At 27.6% G+C, this 23440-nt stretch overlaps 2 protein-coding genes across 2 annotated transcripts; one reads left to right on the top strand and one right to left on the bottom strand.

Annotated features, from left to right (window-relative positions):
- Positions 1–997: 997 nt before the first annotated feature.
- LOC114186996 (ethylene-responsive transcription factor 3-like) lies at positions 998–2297 on the bottom strand. Its single transcript, XM_028075093.1, has one exon. It carries the CDS (start codon positions 1838–1840, stop codon positions 1217–1219), a length of 624 nt encoding a protein of 207 aa, XP_027930894.1. The 5' UTR covers positions 1841–2297; the 3' UTR covers positions 998–1216.
- Positions 2298–21256: 18959 nt separating this feature from the next.
- On the top strand, positions 21257–23135 carry LOC114186751 (small ubiquitin-related modifier 2-like). The gene is made up of 3 exons (XM_028074749.1): positions 21257–21459; positions 22637–22786; positions 22864–23135. The coding sequence occupies exons 1-3, from the start codon at positions 21373–21375 to the stop codon at positions 22927–22929; spliced, it is 303 nt and encodes a 100-aa protein (XP_027930550.1). The 5' UTR covers positions 21257–21372; the 3' UTR covers positions 22930–23135.
- Positions 23136–23440: the final 305 nt, after the last annotated feature.

The following is a 23440-nucleotide window of genomic DNA, read 5'->3' as shown; positions in this document are numbered from 1 at the left end:
TTCATTGTGTTCAATTTTAGCACATTTAGATAATGTTTATAGGTGTGCTAGACAACAACCCAAACAAGACAACTTGTGGCAAAGTGAGGTGCACCAAGGTGAGAATGCCCCGAATGCTTCGTCTACCATGAATATATGTTAGGGTTAGTGAAGGCTACCTTGAAAGTTCCATTTCATGTAGTTTGGGAAAGAGACAACAAAAGTTTTTCAATTGCCAAACTATTGTAATTGGTTTCAATAGTATCGTTTAGATTGTCTCAGTTTTTGTTTCTGATGTTGTCTCATAAAAATGTAAATTTTTTTACACTTGTGTTATTAAAAATCCAGAAAACAGAGAGCATCTCTCTCTCTTTCTAATCATTCACCGCCTAAAATCCAGATTACCCACCCTGCCAAACATCTTTGAGTGTTGAAGAAGGCACCATGATTGTTCTTTTTCAAATCGCCATTGCTCCCACAATAAGAATAAGAAAAAGAAACAAGAAATTATCACCATCTACCTCTCTCACCTAACAAAGTTTCTTCTTAATATCTTTTTTAACCCTAAATCAGGTTATGGAAAAAAGCTATGCCATAGAACCCTAAAAACGGCTTCTTTCGTGACCAATCTATATTGTCCACCCATTTAAGTCATACATAAATTTGGAGAAACAATGGTTGCTCTTTTAAAACACCCTCTTCCGAATAGAAAATAAAAAACAAATCTTTCAAATTCAATTGAACCTATATGCGTTGGATTAACTATCAATTGCATTCAATAGTAAAACTCAAGATGGGCAAAAAGATTCAAGCCTTAAATAGAAACTAATCCTCTAAATGTAATGAAAGATCATTGATCATCAATGAAAACTAATTTTTGTTCTTAACTCTTATACACAGAGACACCATACCAACAACGTAAATCATCTCTCCTACCACTTCTTTCTTTGGCCTCTCATCCATCATCCACGTCCATTAGATAATTTAAAACAAACAAATAAAGTAAAAAGTGAAGAAATTTGAAAAAAAAAACAATATCTTGAATATTTACTCTCACAGAAATTAAGATCATATTACCATAATCTTCATAACTGATCATCAATCATAATTTTCTTTTTCTTTTTCATTTTTCTCCGCATAGTAAAAAAGAGAGGGGAAAAAGAGAAAGATAAAAAAAATCAATAAAGAGAAGAAAAAAAATTAATAATTCCTTCGACGAACCAATACATCATCATCATCAGAGACAAAGAACGGTGCAGAACATATCATTATCCACACCGTTTCCCACGTCGGAATCCTCCAACGGCAACACGTTAAGATCAAACGGCAACGGTTCTCTCCGAAACGACGATGCAGCGTTGTCGCCGTCGCCGTCTTCCACGACGGAGGACGAAGAGTCGCAGTCGCTGCGGCAGTCCTCGGGGACTACCGGCGGCGTTCGGGGGTACCTCCGAGCGACGGTCACGGGATTCGCAGTGGCGGCGGCGGCGCGCGGGCCGCTGAATGACTCGACGGTACTGCTCATGCCGCTGGAGGTGGGCTGCCGGTGATCGTGAAAGGGCTCCCCGGGGCCGGCGAAATACCGGTGGTCAGTGAACGGATCGGGGTGGTAGAACGGCGGAGGGAGGGGAAAGTTGGTTTTCGCCTTGGGTCCCCGGAGGGTTCTCGCCGCCGCGTCGTACGCACGCGCCGCATCCTCGGCGGAGTCGAAGGTTCCGAGCCAAACCCTGGCTTTCTTCAAAGGGTCTCTGATTTCGGCGGCGAACCGGCCCCACGGTCTCTTCCGGACGCCGCGGTATTTCTGTTCTTTGAAAAAAACCGGCCTTGAACCGGATTCCCCAGCGGCGCCACCACCACCCATGTTCAAAGTTCGAATCTTTTGGAATTCCAAGACAACCCAGAAACCAAAACCGGGCTATAAACGATGAAAAATGCGAGATTGATAGAGAAAAGTTGCAGCCTTTGACCTTTCTTTGGAGGGTGAAATGTTTGTGACAAAAGGGTCCTTTGGGTTAATGCCTAAAGGGTGATGTTTTGAGGGATTGAAGGTTGGAGAAGATTATGATGGTGGTGATGAGATTGAGAAGATGAGAGAAAGAAAGATGAGGAAGAAGAGAGAGAAAGATGAAAATGGGTGGTAGAGGGAGAGAGGGTATGTGGTTGAAGGAAGGCACCATAACAACACAAAACAACACAACTCACAACAACACCTTCTCTTGATCTTCATCTACACCAAAAAAAATATATTAATAAGATTTAGAATGGACCTCAAGAGTGTAGTTTTCTACTTTTCTTTCTTTTCCTTCCCCTGTGGGTTTCTCAGCTGTGGTTGTAATGTTATGACCTTTCATTCCATTTTTTTAAAATAAATATAAATAAATAACCCTTCCTTATCTTTATTGCTATTAATTTTTGTAATGATTATACAAAACTGTGATAACAATTTTGAAATAATTTATTTACAAAACATAGAAACTTAATTTAATTTTAACAATTGTTTAAACTTATTTATCATCCATGGATTAGAAAAACATTTTTTTTCTCAATCTCGATTAAACTTATGCACCTATATAGCATCTCATCGATGGAGCAGGTTCTTTTCTTTTCTTCGTCCTTTTTTAGAAAAAGAATGTGGGTTTTCAATATTTTTTGGGACACGTACTGGTTTTTTTTTTTCTCTTCTAACCAATGGAATTTAATGTGAGAGGTTGTGAAATGACGAGAAGGCTTCGGCATTTCCTTGATAAAAAAAATAGAATAAATAAAAAGAAAAGAAAAGGATAAATAAAAATATATTTCTCCTTATGGAATTCACTTGCCTTTTCTATTGTTTCTTCTATATTTTCATTACACTAATCAAGTTAAATTCACAGCCACATGAATACGTTTTCTAATTTTTAATTATTGTGAATCCTTCATTTAACAATCTTCAACCATGTAAAGGAAGTCATAAATGAATGAATTATGTTCTCTGAATATACAATGTAGAGTAAAGGCAAGAATATTCTCAACCAAGAGAAAAAAAATTAAGTATTTTCTTACATTTAATCATGATTAAAATAAAATAATATAGAATTTACTTATAAGGTTAGAACCAACATTATGTGTTTTCTTATTGCATAATGTATCTTTCTCAACATGAAAACTTTCTGTCTAAATTCACAAACAAAATATTGTCTAATGAAATAGAAAAAGAAAATTATATACCTTTTGGTTATTGTGATTTTAAATTGAAATTTTAAAAATATAAAAATATGAACATGTTGACAATGTCCACATGTCAAAAAATTCTCCATAATACATGCTTTGTCGAAAATTCCGTGGAGGGTATAATAAAAATAATGCATTTTCTGTAGTATGTTACAAAAGATGATCATTTTCGTAACCAAAGTTCTATTAAAAAATCCTTCAAACACGTTTTCTCTTTTCTCGGAGAAGCTTTTTCTCCGGGCAACATTCACCAATATTTTATATATTTTAAAAAATAAAAACTGTTTATATAACATGTCAAACAATTATTGGATACATTTCTTTCTTTGCAAAATAATTTAAAAATTTGTTTCTTATTTTAAATAGTTTGCTTTTAAAATATTTTATATGGGTTAAGCAATTCAAATTATTAAATTTTGATTTTTATGTTTTTTCCAGTACATCCAATAAATCTCACTTTACTTATAAGTCAGAAACAAACGCAGTTTAAATATTTTATTTTCTTCCATTTTTCGAGACGCTTTTCAAGAACAAAACCGTGATGGAGCTCCACGTTCCAAAACGAACAATACCTCAGAAACGTAATGGTTGTGATTGTTGCTTATGGATGACTATCCGAATAGACTTAGACCAGAACATCAATAAATACAAAAAATTATTTTTATATTAAATTATTTATTAATTTAAAAAATATTAGTTGATAATATCTTAATCTATCAAACATCTTTAAAATATTTCAATTCATGTCTGTCAAAGAATTTTTTTTACATTTTCATTAGTCCGTGGTATTTATCTTTTATACATGTATTTCAGTTGATTGAAATTATGTTTAAAATTATCTGAAGAAATTGTTGTATTGACTTCTAGGTTGATATTAACTAAAAATTCTCTGTATTGATATTGAAAAAAAAAAACAATAAAGATTGATAGCAAGTTTTTATATTTGACATTTGAAAACAAAAATCCAATATAAAAATTGTTGTACACATTAATTCAAAAAAAATGTTGAATCCATGATATTCCAAATTTGTGTGAGTCAATAGAATCTTAATTTCATTTAACTCAATGGCATGATAGTTGACTTGAAAAAAAAAGTGTAAATATATATATATATATATATATATATATATATATATATAAATGCATTGATATTTTAATTTTAGTTATATATTTATATTTGACACGTATCTATATTAAATATTTTAAAATATTCTATTGATACTTATAAATGAACTGTCTAAGCATAATATTTTTACGATGATAATAATTTACAATTTTTTATTTTGACAACGTTTAATGAATATAATTTTAATTTAAATTCAAACAATAGCAAACATATATTTATCATATTTTTAAAAAAAATTATACATTTTTCTGTTGAACAAAAATAAGATTTTCTAAAAAATTTGTATGAAATTGTGTTATTGAATGTTGGTAAGTAATATAAACGTATAGTCTAGAGAAACAATAAAAAGATAGCAAAATCCACTACTTTCACGCGAAAGACGCGGGTTAGAAAAACTACCTAGGTTGAGAGCTAAATTTTAGCTACACTTCATCCCTTAAACTAGATGCTCGAAAATATTTAATTTACTTTTGATACTTCAATTACAACCAACATGGTCCTGGGTTTTGGAATTACTATAGCTTTAGTGGCTTGGTCATTATATCAACTATCTAATTTTTAGTGTTACAGTGACTAAGTTCAATACTTCCATCTTTAACAAGGTCTCTTAAAAAATTAAACCTTAGATCTATATGTTTACTCCTTCCATGAAAAGGATAGATTTATAGACAATTGAATAGTTAAATTATTGTCACATAAAACCATAATGTTATTCTGATTTTTGAAACCGAGAGTCTCCATATCCTCTTAATCCAAATACTTTGACAAGCACAAGATGTAGTTGTTATATATTCAACTTGGTTTTAGATAATGTTACCACTAGTTGCTTTTTAGAAGACCATGAAACAACTCCATACCTTAGAAAAAATACAAACCCATAAGTACTCTTCTTATATTCAATATCTCCGACAAAATCATTATCTATATAAGCTACTATGTTTGTATTCTCCTATTTCTTGTAGTATATACCAAGCTCGATTGTGCCTTTTAAATATCTCAGTATTTTTTTATTACAAATTAGTAATCTTTTGTAGGATTGGTCATAAATCTAATTAGGTTGACTCCATACATTAAGTTTGGTCATGTTACAGTAAAGTAAATGAGACTCTCAACCACTTGTTTGAATAGAGTAGCATCCACTTTGATCTCAACATCATTTCTTAACAATTTTGTACCAAAAAAAATTTGATTCTTGGCTGCATTGTAATCCTTCATGCCAAACCGATAAAACACATCTTGAGAATACTTCCTTTAACACATAAAAGTTCTATGTGTATTTTGTAAAATTTCTACTCCAAGAAAGTATCTCATTCTTCTTAAATCAAACATGTCAAATTCTAACATCATAGAACTTCTAAAATCATCACACATGTTCTCATCATTTCATTGAATCATATATATACAAGCTCACAATTCAAATGTTACCTCCCTTTTATTTTGTAAACAGTGTATATTCATTCACATTAACACCTTTCTAAGCCATTACGTATGATGTATGTCTTTATCTTGTTGTATCATGCTTTTAGTGCTTGTTTAAGCACATATAGTGACTTTCTTAGCTTATATACCTTTTATTCTTCACCTTTTTTTACAGAACTAGTAGGTTTTTGCACATATATTTCTTCCTTGAGGTCTCCTTGCATAAATGCATTATTTACATCTAGCTGAAAAATATTCCAGTCTTATTAAGCAGCTATGGAGAGTATTATGGTATGGTATCTATTTTGGCCACCAGTGTGAACATTTATATATAGTCCACTCCATATTGTTATGCGTACCCCTTTGCTACCAACTTGCTTTGTACTTGTCAATTTCTCCATTTTCTTTGAGTGTGGTTTTGAATATCCATTTGACACCAGTTGGCTTTACTCCTGTTGGCAAATTTGTTAAATCCTGTGTTTTCTTCTTTAATATGGCCTTCATATTTATTTCCATTGCATCTCTCCATGTCTTACTTTTGATAGCTTCTTCAAATATCAATCGATCATCTTTTGTCATTGTCATTGCATCTTGACCGTCTTCGTCGGATAGACCTTTTCCCCTTTCATAATCAACCATCCAAACTAGTTCTCTCTTGCACCTTTTAGCCCTCCCTTCAACCAAAGTCTCAAGTGATGGAAGATGAAACTCATTATAGATTTGGTTGGTGCTAGTTCTAATATTTCCTACACTTTAAATTTTTTCTCATTGTTGTTCTACATTTTCTATTTCATTATGTTCAGTTTGTTCCTCGGTGTCACTTTTATGAGCTTCATTTTCACCCGAATCCAAAGCAACTGGCTAACTTGTTATGTCATTTTGCTTGTAGTCCCAACTTCTTCATTTTTCAAATATAATGTCTTCGTTAATGATGATCATTTTATTGACTGGATCAAATAATTTGTACGCCTTTGATTCATCACTAACTCCAAGGAGAACACATCTTTTCTACTTGTCATCCAACTTGATCCGCTACTTATTTGGTGTATGGACATGAATTACACATCCAAACACCCAAAAATAGTCAATTGATGACTTCACTCCACTCCAAGCTTCTTGAGGGGTTTTGTCCAGTATTGTTGCTCGAGCCAAAATATTATGGAACATGTTTCCCTATTAGCATAAATCGAACCATATTAATGATGGTTCTGTTCTTCCTCTCAGCAACTCCATTATGTTGAGGAGTATAAGTTGTCAAATGTCTTTGTATACATTGGTTTTGATACCAATTGTTGAACAAAACAAGTAAGATTTTTTAAAAATTGTATACTAAATTTTTTTATTGAATGTTGATAAGTAATACAAACTTATATTCTATTGAAACAAGAAAACAATAGTCAGACCCACAATATTAACACAGGAGACATGGATTGAAAAAAACTACCTAAATTGATAATTAAAATTTAGTTCCACTCCTCTAAAGACTCATCCAGCAACTTACCACTTATTAAAAAAACAAACAACTTAGAAACAGAAACACAAATAAATAAATATTTATTACCATTTTTAATATATATATATATATATATATATATATATATATATATATATAAAGAGATAGAGAGATGTGAAGAGACAAATAGATAATAAAAATATATATGACAGAAAAACTATTCAAATTGTTATTTGTTAAGTAAAATTCAAAATTATCTTATTTTAATAATAAAGTTATTATTCATAAATTTATTAAAATTTTCATTTAGAACGATATAGTGTACATGACATATTTCAAATTCTCTTTACAAAATAATTATTCTCTAAACAATATTCATCAAGATGTAGTATAAGTGTACTTTCAAATTCAAATGCTCGAAATCAACTTAGAACCGCGTATTATAGACAATAATTGAATTGACTCATGCTAATAATCCTTATCCACGCCTAATAATTAAAACCAAAAGATAAATATATATATTTCTTTGTTTGTAGTTTTATTCACGAATCATGTGCACTTGACTAAAAGCAATTGATTGGAGAAGAATCAAATTTGACAAAGTGGCATCTTATTTCCATTTAAAGTTTTAAAAGGTAGAAGCAAACACGATAAATTCTATACAAGCAAATAAAAGATTATTATAAAAGCTTTGATCTCACCCATTAATCATCATCGCTTATGGAAATTGCTTTTGAATGATTATGACTTAAGTAATTATGTTCTTAAGGGAACAACATTTACAATGAGGAAAGAAACCAGCCATCATTAACATTAATACCCAAATGTAGCTACAATTAAAAGCTAATTAAACTATAGCTATGTACTATATTAGCTAGCAAATATACTCATTTAAATATTTAATCTTTATATTGTAAACAATATATGTATCTCATTTTTTAAAATAATATAACTGGATAATAATACAAAAACTTTAAAAGAATTACTATGATCTTTGATAACTTTTTTTTCCAAATATCAATATTAGTTAGCTTCATAAATCATTAATAAAATTTTCTCATTATTAAAGGAAACTTTTAACTTAATTACAAAATAACATTTTCCTTTTTTACCACAGTGAACGTATAAAGTAATACGATGTTAATAAATAAAGAGTAAAGGTACAAAATAACAAAAAGTACTCAAAGTTATATTGAAAAAATTCAAACAATATTTAAATAAAAGTAAAAACCTTTAAAAATATCAATTGTTTTGAAAAAGCGTACGGAATAATATACTATTCTCTTTCTTTTCTAAATATTATAATTTTTTGTTTATTTTTCATTTGCAAAAGGAATAAATGAAGCAAGTATTAGTTATTTATTTTGTAACAAATGTTAAGGGTCTTTGCATTGAATGATAGTATTTGTTTCATATAGACAAATAGAAGATCACAAAAGTATTATTATATGTGCAACCCAAAAGTGTTTGAAAATAAAAATGTTTTTATCATGGTTTAAGAGAGATAAAAATGATATATTTCAAAATAAATATTTTATTTAAAATGTACATCAATTACAAAAAATAGAAAATATACTTTCGGCTAAGTACGAACGAAGGATCTAAGTGTCATTTCATTCACCTTTCGGCCAAGTGCACACAAAACCATGCAATCTTAATAAAAGCATGTTGACCGTTGACCAAAGCTCAGCGTGGACCCTACCACACCAGATCCATTCACCCACTAACAAGGGACACGTCACCATTTGAATCCCGATCCGGTTCAGTGTATGAACCGGTTCAGTGGATACAGACATGTTTGGACAAAACGCAGGATCTAAGGGATACTTTCTCTCACCACAAGAAAGAAAATAGCTTTTCTTATTCAAACCCACATGCATTAGTTTTCTTCATATTTTTAAGTTTTATATACTTTTTTGTTTTTCATAAAATTTCAAATCTTATTTTAATATTTTACTCCAAACTTTCTTTAAATATTGAACTACAGTGATTTAGATAATGTTTTCTTATAAAATAAAATAAATGATTTGAGATTGGTAAGTTATTTCTTTAGTAAGTGTCTAGAAAACAGTTTTATCACTACACTAATAGTATGTAACAATCTTTCAATACTTGTTTTACCTTTTTAAATTTCAAGAAAAATTGTTTTTTTCTCAGATTAAAAAAATGTTTCTTCCTTTTAAATTTTGAATCGTTTATAATACTTGAAGTTGAAAATATTAAGAAAAAGAGGAAAAATAATGAGGTGACCTTACCAACATTTTCACCCATGTTTGTTAATGTTGTCTAGTTCCAAAAATTAAAACATATTTTTCAAAAATCAAGAACTTTTTTTATAATTAAAAATGAAAATAAATGTATGATGGTAGTTAGTTGGAATTATTAGGTGGGGTGGGTAAAGGGTATATATATTGCATTGGTTTGCATGGTGGAAAGTGGGTGAGTGTTATTGATAGGTTGAGGGATTCACAGTTTTTGGTTTTTTAGGTTAATGTTACTTATCACCATATTTTTTAAATTTGTGATATTGTTCTCTAGTTATTTTTACAATGTTAATCTCTTGACTTAATTCTTCACAATTTTAGTTTTTTAACCTAAATTTGATTTAATAAATTTTGTCTTTTCATAAATTTTCTTCAATTTTATTTTAAAATATAGGGTTAAATATGTTTTTGATCTTTCAAATTTCAGTGAATTTTGAAATTAGTCTCTCTTCTAAAGTTTATACCAATTTAGTCATTCATCTTTAGAAATGCATGGATTTAGTCATTCTTACCAAATTTTGTTAAGTTTATTTGATATTTTAAACATATTTTATGATAATATTTTATTTAACATTAAAGCGAAAATGTGTCAAATAGTGTAAACAATTCAAATACTATCATAAAATACGCTTCAAACATCAGATGAACTTAATAAAATTTAGTTAAAGGGACTAAATTTATGTATTTTTAAAAATGAAGGACTAAATTAGTAAAAAAATTTGAAATGGACTAATTCTAAATTTTACTAAAACTTGAGGGACAAAAACATATTTAATCATAAAATATATTATCAAATTACTACAATAAATATATATATATATATATATATATATATAATTGAATTTCAGTTATTCGTTTTTTTTTATAAAATTCACCCTTTTTAAATTTATTTTCTTTAAATTCTATCTTTTATTTTAATATTTTTGAAATCACTTTTCATGTTTTATCTTATTAGAAGACATAATTTAAAATATATCAGAGTTTAAGGAAGACATATTGTGTATTTTTCTTTAAGCTAATAAATTTGCCATGTTTAAGTTTGCTTTTATAATAATTTGTTTATGAATGATGGAATTAGAGTGAGAGTGCTAAGATGATGAGACTAAGATATGCAAAATGTAAAGTCATTTGTTTTAGAAGTACATTAATACTAACTTTTGATTTTTCGTGTAGTAGTTGATCCATTTTATGTTTCAATTAATTGTAGTTGAATATTGTACACATGTTATATTGAATGCATAATTTGTATGAGCATAATAATGAATTATTTCATATGAAGTTGCTTGAATTGTAGTTAGATTAATGCTAAGATTAATGAGCATAATGAATTATTTCATATGAAGTTGCTTAAGTTCTATAAACATGTTTTGAGTCCAGTCAATGGAGCATGAGTTTGGTCCCATAAATATCTTTTTGACTTCATTATATAAAAAAAATATATATATATAGTAAATTAAAAAAAATGGTTTACTGTTGTAGATCTTTGGTTGTATTTTAAATTCCCAAGAATTGAGAGAAAGAGAAGAACCCTAATGGAGTACCTTGTTTGACCTTTGCATAGAAAGAAGATAAAGGAGAAGAGTGAGAAACCAAATATGAGTAAAAGTGTATGTATGTGCAGGTTTTGACCAGAAATTGTTCCTCACACTTTCACATAACATAATTTCTTACAATCCAATTTAAATATTACTCTCGTTGCAGGTTTTGCTTTTTCACACACTCCATCATCAAGCTCAAGAACACCAAATTCAAAAAGGACTGCATTTCACAACAAAAGAGAAAAAGCCAGATATTTATGCTAATCATCCAAATAGAACTAGCTCGCTCTATTGGAATCACAAAATTTGTTACTATAACTGGTTTTGAGCACAAAGGAAAAAGAAAGGGTTTTTTTTTGCCATCCATCACTAAGGATATATTCATTTGTGAAGACACCATAGAGAAGATAAATTTGAGTGAATCAGATGAAATTTGCGTTATTTATTCTAATGGATTTAGAGTACAGAATAAATGAATTTAGAAATAAAGTTAGTGAAAGCATGTAAGTAATTTGATAAATGTAATAGATTAAAAATTAAATTTAATGAAAAAAAAATAAGATTATCAAATTTTTTTTAATTTTAAAATTATAATTATATGAGTTAGATTTATTTTAGAAAAATATATTAAAATTAATAAATTAAAATAACCTATTTTAATAGAAAAAATATTTATAAAAAATTTTAATAAAAAAATTTAAAACTAATAATTACTTTTTGAACTTTTTTTATAATAATTTTTAATATTAATTATTTTTGTAAACATAATTTTAAAAACTATATTTTTACATCATTATTATAATTAAACTGAAAAATCAACTGAAAGTATAAATGTAATATATTTAATATCTCCTCAAATCATGTCATAGGAGAGAAGATTAGAAAATAAAGGAATCCCTCTTCCTTCCTCTTTTTCTCCCTTTTCTTCAAATATGTTGAAGTGAAGAACTACATCACTTGCAACTCATTCATTTCACTAACACAACATAAATGTGTTTGGATTTAAGTTGAAAAATAAAAAGTAAGTTGAGTATAATTTGATTTATGTTTGAATATTTTTATTTTAAATATTTTTGTTCAAATAATAGTGGTTTCGATAATATTAATGAAAAGTACTTTTACACGTATAATTATTTGCGCATAAACTTTATAATAATATTAATATTATTGTAATTTGATAGTGATATTATTAGTGTAGCTTTTTATTAATAATTTTTTAAAATAAAAAAATGAAATGAAAAATCAACTTATTACAATAAGCAAGTTCAAATGAAAAAAAGATAAAATCAACTTTATTTTAATATATGTATAAATTATAAGTGTATTTGAATAACTCCACTTGCAGTTTCACATATTCTGGAATGCTCAGGTCAAAGTCCCCATAAATTAGTTTCACACCCTTTTCTTTAACACATTCTCTATAATTAGTTGAAATTTATTAAAAATCACAATTTGATGAACTCACAATTTAATTGACACTTCTTTTTCGTGATATGTATTTTCCAATAAATTTTAACCAGTACTAAAGGAGATGGAAAAACCAAAAGACACTATTATAATTCAAACCAAAAGATCCATCAGAAAACTAAATAGAATAAAATTATAATTCATGGAGATCAATAAATATATGACAATAAACGTTTAAAGATGTTCTCAATGGAAAAGTACCCTGAGGGTGTGTTCTTAGGGAAAAGATTTAAGGGAGAGGGAGGGGATTGATTTGAATAGATTTGAAGGTAAAGTTTGTGTTTTTTTTTTTTAAGGGATTTGGAAGTGATGGTGGAGTGGATTTGAGAGTAATTTTGTGAAATTTTGTGTAAAATTTGAGTGATGTAACTAATAAAAAATAAAATTTATTTTATGAAAAAATAAAATTACCAAATTGTTGTTAAATGTAGTATAAAATGATAATTAGATAAATTGTAATTAATTTTGAACTTTTTGTTCGTAAATTAAAATATTAAAGATATTTATTAATTGAGAAAAATAAATATTATAATGTATTTGAAGTGAAAAATAAAATATTTAAGTGTTGGAATCAGATACATAAAACACGAATCTAGGTAAAGAATAAACACTTGGAACAGGATACATAAAAAATGGATTCGGGTAAGTGGAGAAAAAGGAAGAAATTGGAATCAGATACATATGTTTGCCCTCTTCTTTATCTTCTTTATCACCCACAAATAACCTTCACATAGGGACAATATTGTAAAATACCCTTTGTCACCCACAAATCTCCTCCAAAGTGACGAGATGGTATCACAAGCTTCTTCCGCAAATCGTCAGTCTTCTTCGCTTGCAAAATATTAGATACGAACGTCAAATTCACTCGTATATCCATCGTCGTCAATTCTTCATAATAGTAAATCTGCGCATACGAACATAACCTTAAAGTTGATTTCAATGCTACAGAAAGTTTTGCATATCTTAACATTGGACAATCGTATTTTAACACCACACATTTTTTTACTACTATTTAACATTACCCATCGTTACTATTCAGTTTTTCTTTTTTCTAAATATGTAAATGTTAACGTTTGTTAAAATTATTTTACCCTTTTAAGAGTTGTTAAATGATCGTCAAATGGTGTCAAAGAACTTTTTTCCTTTAACATTGAATGAAATGTGAAATAAATTTATCAAATAAGTAGGCTCAATTTTCAAATATTTGTTAATTTACATTTGATTTCAACTTGATTTTTTTTTATTAATTATTGCAATAATGTGTTTGATTTAATGTTTAAGGGTTTGAATCCACATATAAAAAATAAAAATTATTTAAACCTAGTATTAATTTTAATGTAAATCATTGATTATTTATTTATACTTAATATGTGATATGAAGTGTATTTTGAATAAATAAGTTGTATACTTGTCACTCAAAACTAAAATCACAAGCAAGTTTTTGGATTAACATTATAATGTCATAAATTCACACTAATTAAAATAATACAAGTTGAAGCTTTAAAGATAATTAATCTCTCAACCATTCATTAACTTTCTAAATAAGGTTGTTTTAGGCATCACTATAAACTTCGACATCTCACTTAAGCTCACATCCCAAAACTCATCAATTATTTGTTATCATATGAAAATTTATTAGAAAGGAAAAAAAAAAAATAAAAGAACACAAAACATGAGGGACCACACCAAACCCATGATAAAAATTACACTTCACAAAACATAGGCAAATTATACATATTATGAAAAAAAAAATCTAAATAGATACACGAAGGTAAAACATTAAACTACTTATATTGTTCTCTATAAATCAAAACTAAATTAACTAACTTATTAGTACAATGATCTCCTTCATGCAAAAACATGAGAAACTTTGAACTGCATATGCTTACAAGATACAAGCACCACACCATCTCTCTCTAAGACTTCAAGGAACCATTCATTGATCCAAAAAACCATGATACACTAAAGAAGAATTACTCTCCAACCAAAACCTTTGAAAGCTCTCCCTCCAAGCATTCTCTAATGCACAAATGACCCCCATAAATTTGGCATAAGTAGAAGTTTGTACCCGTAAAAAATGCTAAAAAACTAACTACATATTCACTCCGACTTCCTCTAAAAATACGAGCACATGAAGCTAAACTACGACAACCCCTAGCTGCATTGTCAATATTTGCCTAAAGCTAATTGACAGACATAGACGATACTTGTCGTATCACTTCCATAAATGAAACCACCATACATTCCCTAGTTTGAATATTGAAAAATTTCAACACCAAAAAAATAAAGATAGAATTACTCATATGCCATTAAAGATTCATTTTCAGTCATACACACTAACTCCTTAATTTGAAAAATAGCATAAGGAATCGCAATTGGATCCTAAAATCTACTATGATTTCTCATCCTTCAAATCATACAAATAACTACAATAATGATAGCCATTTTAATCACTGTAAATAAAGGATTACAAGAAGACTTCATAAACTAAACAACCAAATCCAAAGAAGAAAACTAGAAATCCTGAAAAACTTCCTACAGTCACATAGTAATATAACAATGAAAGAACAAATGAGAGAAAAATTTAACATTATTACCATACAAAGAACATATAGAGCATAAAATCACACCTTTTTTTAACTTTCAAATCAATGGGTAAACAACTATACAACATCTTTAAATAACCAAAGTTTTAGTTGGGGCACTATAAAACACTTTTGCAACTTTTTGAGAAAGTAGATCAGTATCATCTAAAATCCAATTGAGCACATCCTCTTCCTCATTAACCATCAAAGAAAAAAAAATAATGATCATTCCAAAGATTAATACAATAATCCTCATCTAATGTTCAAAAAGTATTTTACAAAAAACATCATTTGCATCTTTAATATCATGTCAAATCAACAACGATTTAAAAACATATATAGACGTTTCTTCACTCTGAATTCTCTCACCCTTTATCATTTTTTTTCTTCTCTTCTTTCACTTTAAATTTTCACATTTGATTTCAAATTGATTTTTTTTTATTAATTATTGCAATAATGTGTTTGGTTTGGGGTTTAAAGGTTTGAATCCTAATATAAAAATAAAAATTATGATTAAATTATTTAAACATAATTTTTAATTTGAATATAAATAATTGATTTATTTATATATACTTAATATGATACGAAAATGTAGTTTGAACTAATGAGTTGTATACCTATAATTATTTGGATTAGCATTTTAATATCATAAATTCACGCATTATTTAAAACAATATACATTGTAATTGTCTCCTAAACACATCCCCACTTCGCACCACTTTGCAGTAGCTGAGGAGTTAGGAATCATTTTTGTCCAATCAATTATTTTTTCTTTTGTTTTTCCTTGTTATTTTATCATCAATTTTGATAGGATCAATTGAGAAAATTGACCCTCTAAAATTCTTTCACCATATATTAAATTTTTTTGTTATGTTTGATACTTTGTTTCAGGTCTTTAGGTTTTAAATAAACTTACCGCTTCAACTTTGAGATTTTGCATTGAGATAGTCATTACAGATAAGGAAAACTATTTATATTTTTGATTAAATTTTAGTATAGATTATGTGAATGTGAACAGTAGATTTGTCAGAGTAAACACAACATAAATGTGTTTGGATTTAAGTTGAAAGATAAAAGAAAGTAAGTTGAGTATAACTTGATTTATGTTTGAATACTTTTATTTTAAATATTTTTATTCAAATAATAGTTGTTTGGATAATATTAATGAAAATTACTTTTATATATATAATTATTTGCACATAAACTTTATAATGATATTAATATTATTATAATTTGATAGTGATATTATTAGTGAAGCTTATTTTTAATAATTTTTTAAATTAAGAAATGAAATGAAAAATTAATTTATTACAGTAAACAAGTTCAAATGAAAAAAAATAAAATCAACTTTATTTTAATATATGTATTAAATTATAAGTGTATTTGAATAACTCCACTTGCAGTTTCACATATTCTGGAATGCTCAGGTCAAAGTTCCCATAAATTAGTTTCACACCCTTTTCTTTAACACATTCTCTATAATTAGTTGAAATTTATTAAAAATCACAATTTGATGAACTCACAATTTAATTGACACTTCTTTTTCGTGATATGTATTTTCCAATAAATTTTAACCAATACTAAGGGAGATGGAAAAACCAAAAGACACTATTATAATTCAAACCAAAAATCCATCAGAAAACCAAATATAAAATTTTAATATAAATCATTGGTGTCAAAAGAAAATTTTCCTTTAACATCGAATGAAATGTGAAATAATTTTACCAAATAAGTAGGAACAATTTTCAAAGATTTTTTAATTTACATTTGATTTCAACTTTATTTTTTTTATTAATTATTGCAATAATGTGTTTGGTTTAATGTTTAATGTGTTTGGTTTAATGTTTAAGGGTTTGAATCCACATATAACAAATAAAAATTATTTAAACCTAGTATTAATTTTAATATAAATCATTGATTATTTATTTATACTTAGTATGTGATATGAAGTGTATTTTAAATAAATAAGTTGTATATTTGTCACTCAAAATTAAAATCACAAGCATTTTTTAGATTAACATTATAATGTCACAAATTCACACTAATTAAAACAATACAAGTTGAAGCTTTAAAGATAATTAATCTATCAACCATTCATTCACTCTCTAAATAAGGTTATTTTAGGCATCATAATATTAAAGGTATGATATTCTCTCATAATTCATCATTCTACCTTTCTTGCACAATAAAACCTTTTAAAAAGAATTATAATTATTAAAAAAAATTAAAAAATAAATGAATTTAATCATTTATAAGTAATGAGTTAAATTTTAAGACATAACTATAATTTAAAATATAAAATGATAAAATCATTGATAATAAAATATGTATATAAAAAATTAGTTATAAAGAGGATAAGAAGACTATCTCTTATCAATAAGTATAGATTAATAAAAAATTTCAAATATATTGAAATTTGACAACATATCATATTTTTCACCACAAATAATATATTTTTAGACAAAAAAAAATTAAATCACAATCAAATTAATTTAATTTAATATATTTTCTATCAGGTCAATTTCATACACGCGTTTTGGGACGTAGTGGAAACCAGTCATATTTTATATATCAAATCTTAACATATTGTTATATTAGGATAATCGTATTTTGCAACATAGTTTCTAGAAAGTTATATTTTGCAACATAACCCTTGACATATTGCAACAAAGTTCTAGTACACGAACCAATTCCTCTTGATACTATAATCAATATAAATAACAGAAAATTTCAAAATCACAATTAATATAATTATTTTAACTTCATTTCTTTCTAATTGGATCAATTACCATTCATGTGGGATAATTCTTAATATGCCTATGTCATATCTTGCATCATTCTGTAACATCATTTCTAGCAAATTGCATTTGACAGCATGATTCTTGGTGTGACATATTTTGCAATAAAGTTCAATTGCATGAACTAAAAATTATAATTATCACATTTATTTTTAATATATACTAGAAAAAATTGAAATCTCTTGAAAAAAGTAGGAAAAATATCGTATCTTTGTCACAATATTAATATATATTAGTAAAAATTTCAAATTACAATTAATATAATTAGTTTAGTTTAATATATTTTCAATTGGATAAATTATTAATATATTATGTTTTTTTTTCACATGATTTCAAACATTTCGTGTTAGAAAACATATGTCTTTTGCATATATTTGTCACTCTCGTTTAATTTATTGGACTTGATCATAGTACACAAGACCTAGTATAAATAAATTAATAAAACTAATATTCCTACAAATAAGGATGATAATGAAATTATATAGTATGAGCCTAACCATCTCAACTTTATATTTGAAATAAAATTTTACTTTTATCTCTATACTTAATGTATATAAAATTTTGGTTTCGTAGTATATTTATATTCACAAGTTTCTTAAGTGGGATAATAGACTAATCATCAAGTTTGTGATTTTATAAAATGGCTTTAGGGATTATCACATTTTCTCTCCCATACTCCTCACAAGACGAATCATTTTTATAATTTCTACCCACGACTACAAATATTTCGAAAGCTATATTGTTTGGATTGTCCTTTCAAGATTCAAAATAAGGAAAATTCATCAAATTCTCACTTAATTTCAAAGATGATATTTATGGATGCATCAGTAACACCTAAGGATGTCGACGGAGGAAAGAATACTGATAGTAATTTTCCGTAATCTAATCACTAGATAAATATTTGCTTTGCATTCGTCTTTATATCCGTACGAGTACTCACATATTTTTTTAATATTCACGAGTATACGCAAGTATTTACAAAAAATATATTAAAATATTTAATAACATATTTTAAACATAAATCCAAATAAATTATAATACATAACATTCATAAATTTCAAACAAAATTTAAATAATTAATTTAAATCGTTTTTGACAGTGGCAGACCTTTGAAGGTCAGCAGGGGCCATGGTCCCCCAAAACTTTTTAAATTCATTTAGATTGATTTTTTTATAAAATATAATATTTAATATTAATAAATAATAAAATTAAAAATTAAACATAACAAAGAATAATAAAATTTATTGAGATATTTTTTTGTTCTTTCTCATTTTAAGTTTTTCACGTATTGCATTTATTTAGGTTTAATTACTCGGATGATACCCACTTTGGTACAAGTGTGTCAATCTGGTACCCGCTTTTAAAAAAATGTCAATTGCATCCAAACTTTCGAAGAAGTGCTTCAGATTGACACACCTGTACCAAAGTGGGTATCATCCGAGTAATTAAATCTATTTATTTATTACTCTTGCATTTCTTGTTTTGTGTCTTAAAAAAGAAATAGAAAGTTAGACATAAATTCATTCTCTCACTCTCAGTTTTCATCCGTTCTCTTCTAAGATAAATAAATAACTTTCTCCCTTCTCTTGATAGGAAAATATTAGTTTGATATGTAATTTTTTTTCTTTTCATCTTATGAGTTTTTTTTGTATATTTCTTTTTATGAATATAAAAAGAGAAGTTATGTACTATATGTTTTTTCATAATCATTTCTTAAATGTGACTTGATTATCACATTTTTTTAGTAATTAAATCTCTCAATTTTTGATTAGATTTTGATAAATTATTTTTAGTCTTAATTTTTTTAAATAGGTATATTGATGAAAAAGTAAAATAATAGATTCATTTTTTGTAAGTGATAAAAGGGAAGATATCATTGAAGATGAAAATAATACAAATTTACTTTTTTCACCTATTTTCAAGCATGATACTAGAAATTCAATTGTTGAATTAGAGAACCATTTATTAAGTAGAAAGTTTCATATTAATTCTTTTGAATCATAGGCGGAATGTTTCATATTAATTATTTGGAACTTATTATAAAAAAACGTTATCAAATATGAGAATATCCAGGGAAAGAGATGAAATTAGAAAAATTTATTTCAAATGAGTTTCCTATCAAATACAATTTCAAAACTATAATTTTTTAAGGAAAAAAATATCAGGATTCTAATACTAAATTATATATACTTTTGTTGTATTAGTAATAATAATAATAATAATTAAATATATAAAATTTGAGCATATTATTTTGGTCCCTCCAACTATTTTGATCAAGATTCGCCATTGGTGTTAGACGACATTTTACAAAGAAATGTAGATTTCTTAAAACCAATTGATAAAAAGTAACTCATTCAAAATCAAATTTTAATCATGTTTTTTATTCTTTTTTCTAATTTAAAATAGAGTATAGCGGGTATGGATTTTCACGTGTACGAATACTATGATACCCGTACTCGTCTCATTAACAATATAAACAATATTCATACTTGTTAGATATCCATTTATAGTATCCATTTTATACCCGTTACAAATTTTATCCACCCAATTTTTTTTTTACATCCCTAATGATACCTTTCAATTTTTTCAATTTTAGTTATATATTAATTTAACACATTTATTACACTTTTGTCAACAACTTTTAAATTATCTTGAATCAGAGGCGATTCTTTTGAAGGACGGAGTTCCCCAATATTGTTTTTTTTTTTTTTCTGTAAATTTATATATATATATATATATTAAAAAAATTTATATATTGTTTTATTATTTCAATTAATTGATTTCAAAAAGCTTTTTCAAAATTTTAAAACTATGTTTTCTCCTTCTTCTGTTATTTTTTGTTCTTTTTTATCTGGTTTATCTATTTTTCGTACTTTTTTTCAATTGTAGTTATATATTAATTTAACACATTTATTATGCTTTTGTCAATAACTTTTAAATTATCTTGACTCAGAGACAGTTCTTTTAAAGGACGGACGCCTCCCCAACATTTTTTTTTCTAAATTTATATATATATATATATATATATATATATATTAAGAAATATTTATATATTATTCTATTATTTATATTAATTGTAAAATATTTATTTTGTAATGAATTTTTAAGAAATATTATTTTTTACCAATAATAATATTATTCGTTATTTTTTATTATCATATATAAGATAAGATAGACTTGATGTGCACATTATTTTATATAGCATTAATATTGATTAAAGCATATTTATTTTTCATCAGTTCGAGAATATTAAAGTTATTTTTTTTACCGTCCATTCAAATCAAATTAATCAAACTTGTAACTGCTGCGGCCGAACAGCCTTATCCAATCCAGATTGGAATTGGGCCTATAGTCCAAGGCCCATCAATCTGATAGGCCCAGTAACGTCACATGTTAAGGAAGGAATGTGAACGGTCCAAAGGGAATTGTATAAAACACGTTTTTGTAATCACAACGTCAGAGAGAGCGGAAACACAGAGCTTTTGTCGGCGGTAACCAAAGGAAGAAGAAAGAGTTTGTCAGGAGAGTTCAAGATGTCTGGTGTTGCCAACAACAACAATAACGAGGAAGACAAGAAGCCCAACGAAGGGGCACACATCAATCTTAAAGTCAAGGGACAGGTTTGTATTATTATTTTTTTTTCGATTTTTCTATTTCTAGGGTTTTGGTTTTGGTTGGATCGTGTTAATTGCATGTCCTAGATCTTTGATTTTTTACGCTGATGAGTATGACGGTTGTTTGACGGTTGCCTGTGTTTACTGTATCACGATGTGTGTCAAAGTATGTCCTTTCATCTTTCTCTTTTTTACTGAATTGGGGTTTCATCGCTGGGGATGACTTTGATTATATTTTTGTTTTTGTTTTGGATTTCCTATGATGGGTAAAAATTAAACCTTGACAATTTTCTTTTAAAATTTTCGATTAGGGTTTACCTTGTGTTTTTGTATTTTTTGTTGATTATGCTTTTGTTTTGGTGATTTATTATCTTTAGTGTTTGAGTCTTGGTTGCATGTCTCTGTTGAAATTCGCCCCACTGGAAAATTGAAGTTTGATGATCATATGAACTGATGATGACGTTATCTCCTGGAGTAAATTATGTCAGGGTTTGACTTTGTTCATATTCATGAAAAATTTATGCTCTGTGGATTTTCATGATGTTTTTTTCTCTTATTGTTTTATGTTATTTGTTTAAATTGTTTTTAATTTTGTTTTTCTTCTATTTTGGGGCTTTGGTATTTGAATTTTCCAATAGTGTGTTTTGCATCTGAATACATATTTTATCGAAGAAAATGGGTTTCCGTTTTAATTATTCAAAGAAATTTTGAAGAAACTGTGACAAATCGAACAGGATTCTCAATCATGTGGTTTGATATTTTATGACAGAGGATACGCAAATCCAACTGTTACAATGCTAGATAAGGTTCCCTTCTCTTTTAGGAATTTGTACTTTGTTTCCTTATACAACATTTGATATGCTGTTGCATGGATGTTCAATCTTTGTTGTTTATACTCTGTGATTTTTAACTGTTTACAGTTTTAAAGATATACATCCATGGCCCAACAAAGATAGCAACACCCAATTCTTTCACTTCCTAATTTTTATTTTTTTTGTAGAATTGGTTATGAAAACGAATTGTATCAAATTAATATACAGTGGATGATGTTAGTAATTATTCAAGTACATTTGTTTTCAGTTTTCTTTTTAATCTTTCTTTTTTGTAATTGTAAAACATCTTTAAACATTGTCATTACACGAACATCTTAAAGTGGTGCGAATTTGTTAATCGAATGTTGCAGGATGGGAACGAAGTGTTCTTCAGGATCAAGAGGAGCACTCAATTGAAAAAGCTTATGAATGCTTATTGTGACCGACAGTCGGTTGATTTCAACTCCATCGCTTTTCTCTTTGATGGGCGTCGCCTTCGTGCCGAGCAGACTCCTGATGAGGTTTGTTCTTCTTATTTTTGTTCATGGATTCTTAACTCTGCAGTTTTTGGTTTTGAATTGTAATTTTATTGCTGCAGTTGGAAATGGAGGACGGTGATGAAATCGATGCCATGCTTCATCAGACTGGAGGTTCTGTATTCTGAAGAAGGGTGTGATGGTTAAGGAATTATAAGTAGAATTAGTTTAACATAGAGATCTAGGTGAGACATAAGATACATATTTTATTATCTGCTATACAGCTTTTGCTGCTGGATCTTGAATCATTGTGGTGCTTCTTTTGTCAATATCATTGTGGATGGATTGTTTTATTTCTGCTTCGTTTATCTTAATTTGCCATACCTTTTCAGTGTTTCTGATATTTTTCCATTTCTGAAGTTTTTGTGTTTTTCCAATGTCCTCACTTCTGAAAAGTGAATCGTACATACATACCATGTGTGAATGGGTATGAGTTTTGGATTCTTTTGTTGAAGAAAACTGTTTTGAACTCTTCAAATCAAAAAATATAATCAAATCTGTCGAAATTTTGGTATCTTCTGCAGTTGGGCGCCCCGGTTAACAAATGGTAGGCAGTTTTTTTTTTTTTTTGACAATCGTCTAAGAAAAATATGTTTTTGTTGCTGAAATAATGTTTGTTAATATATTTAAATAATCATA

The sequence above is a fragment of the Vigna unguiculata genome, chromosome 6 (genome assembly GCF_004118075.2).
Source record: "Vigna unguiculata cultivar IT97K-499-35 chromosome 6, ASM411807v1, whole genome shotgun sequence".
Classification (NCBI taxonomy): Eukaryota; Viridiplantae; Streptophyta; class Magnoliopsida; order Fabales; family Fabaceae; genus Vigna; species Vigna unguiculata.
This window is presented reverse-complemented; position numbering and strand designations above follow the sequence as displayed.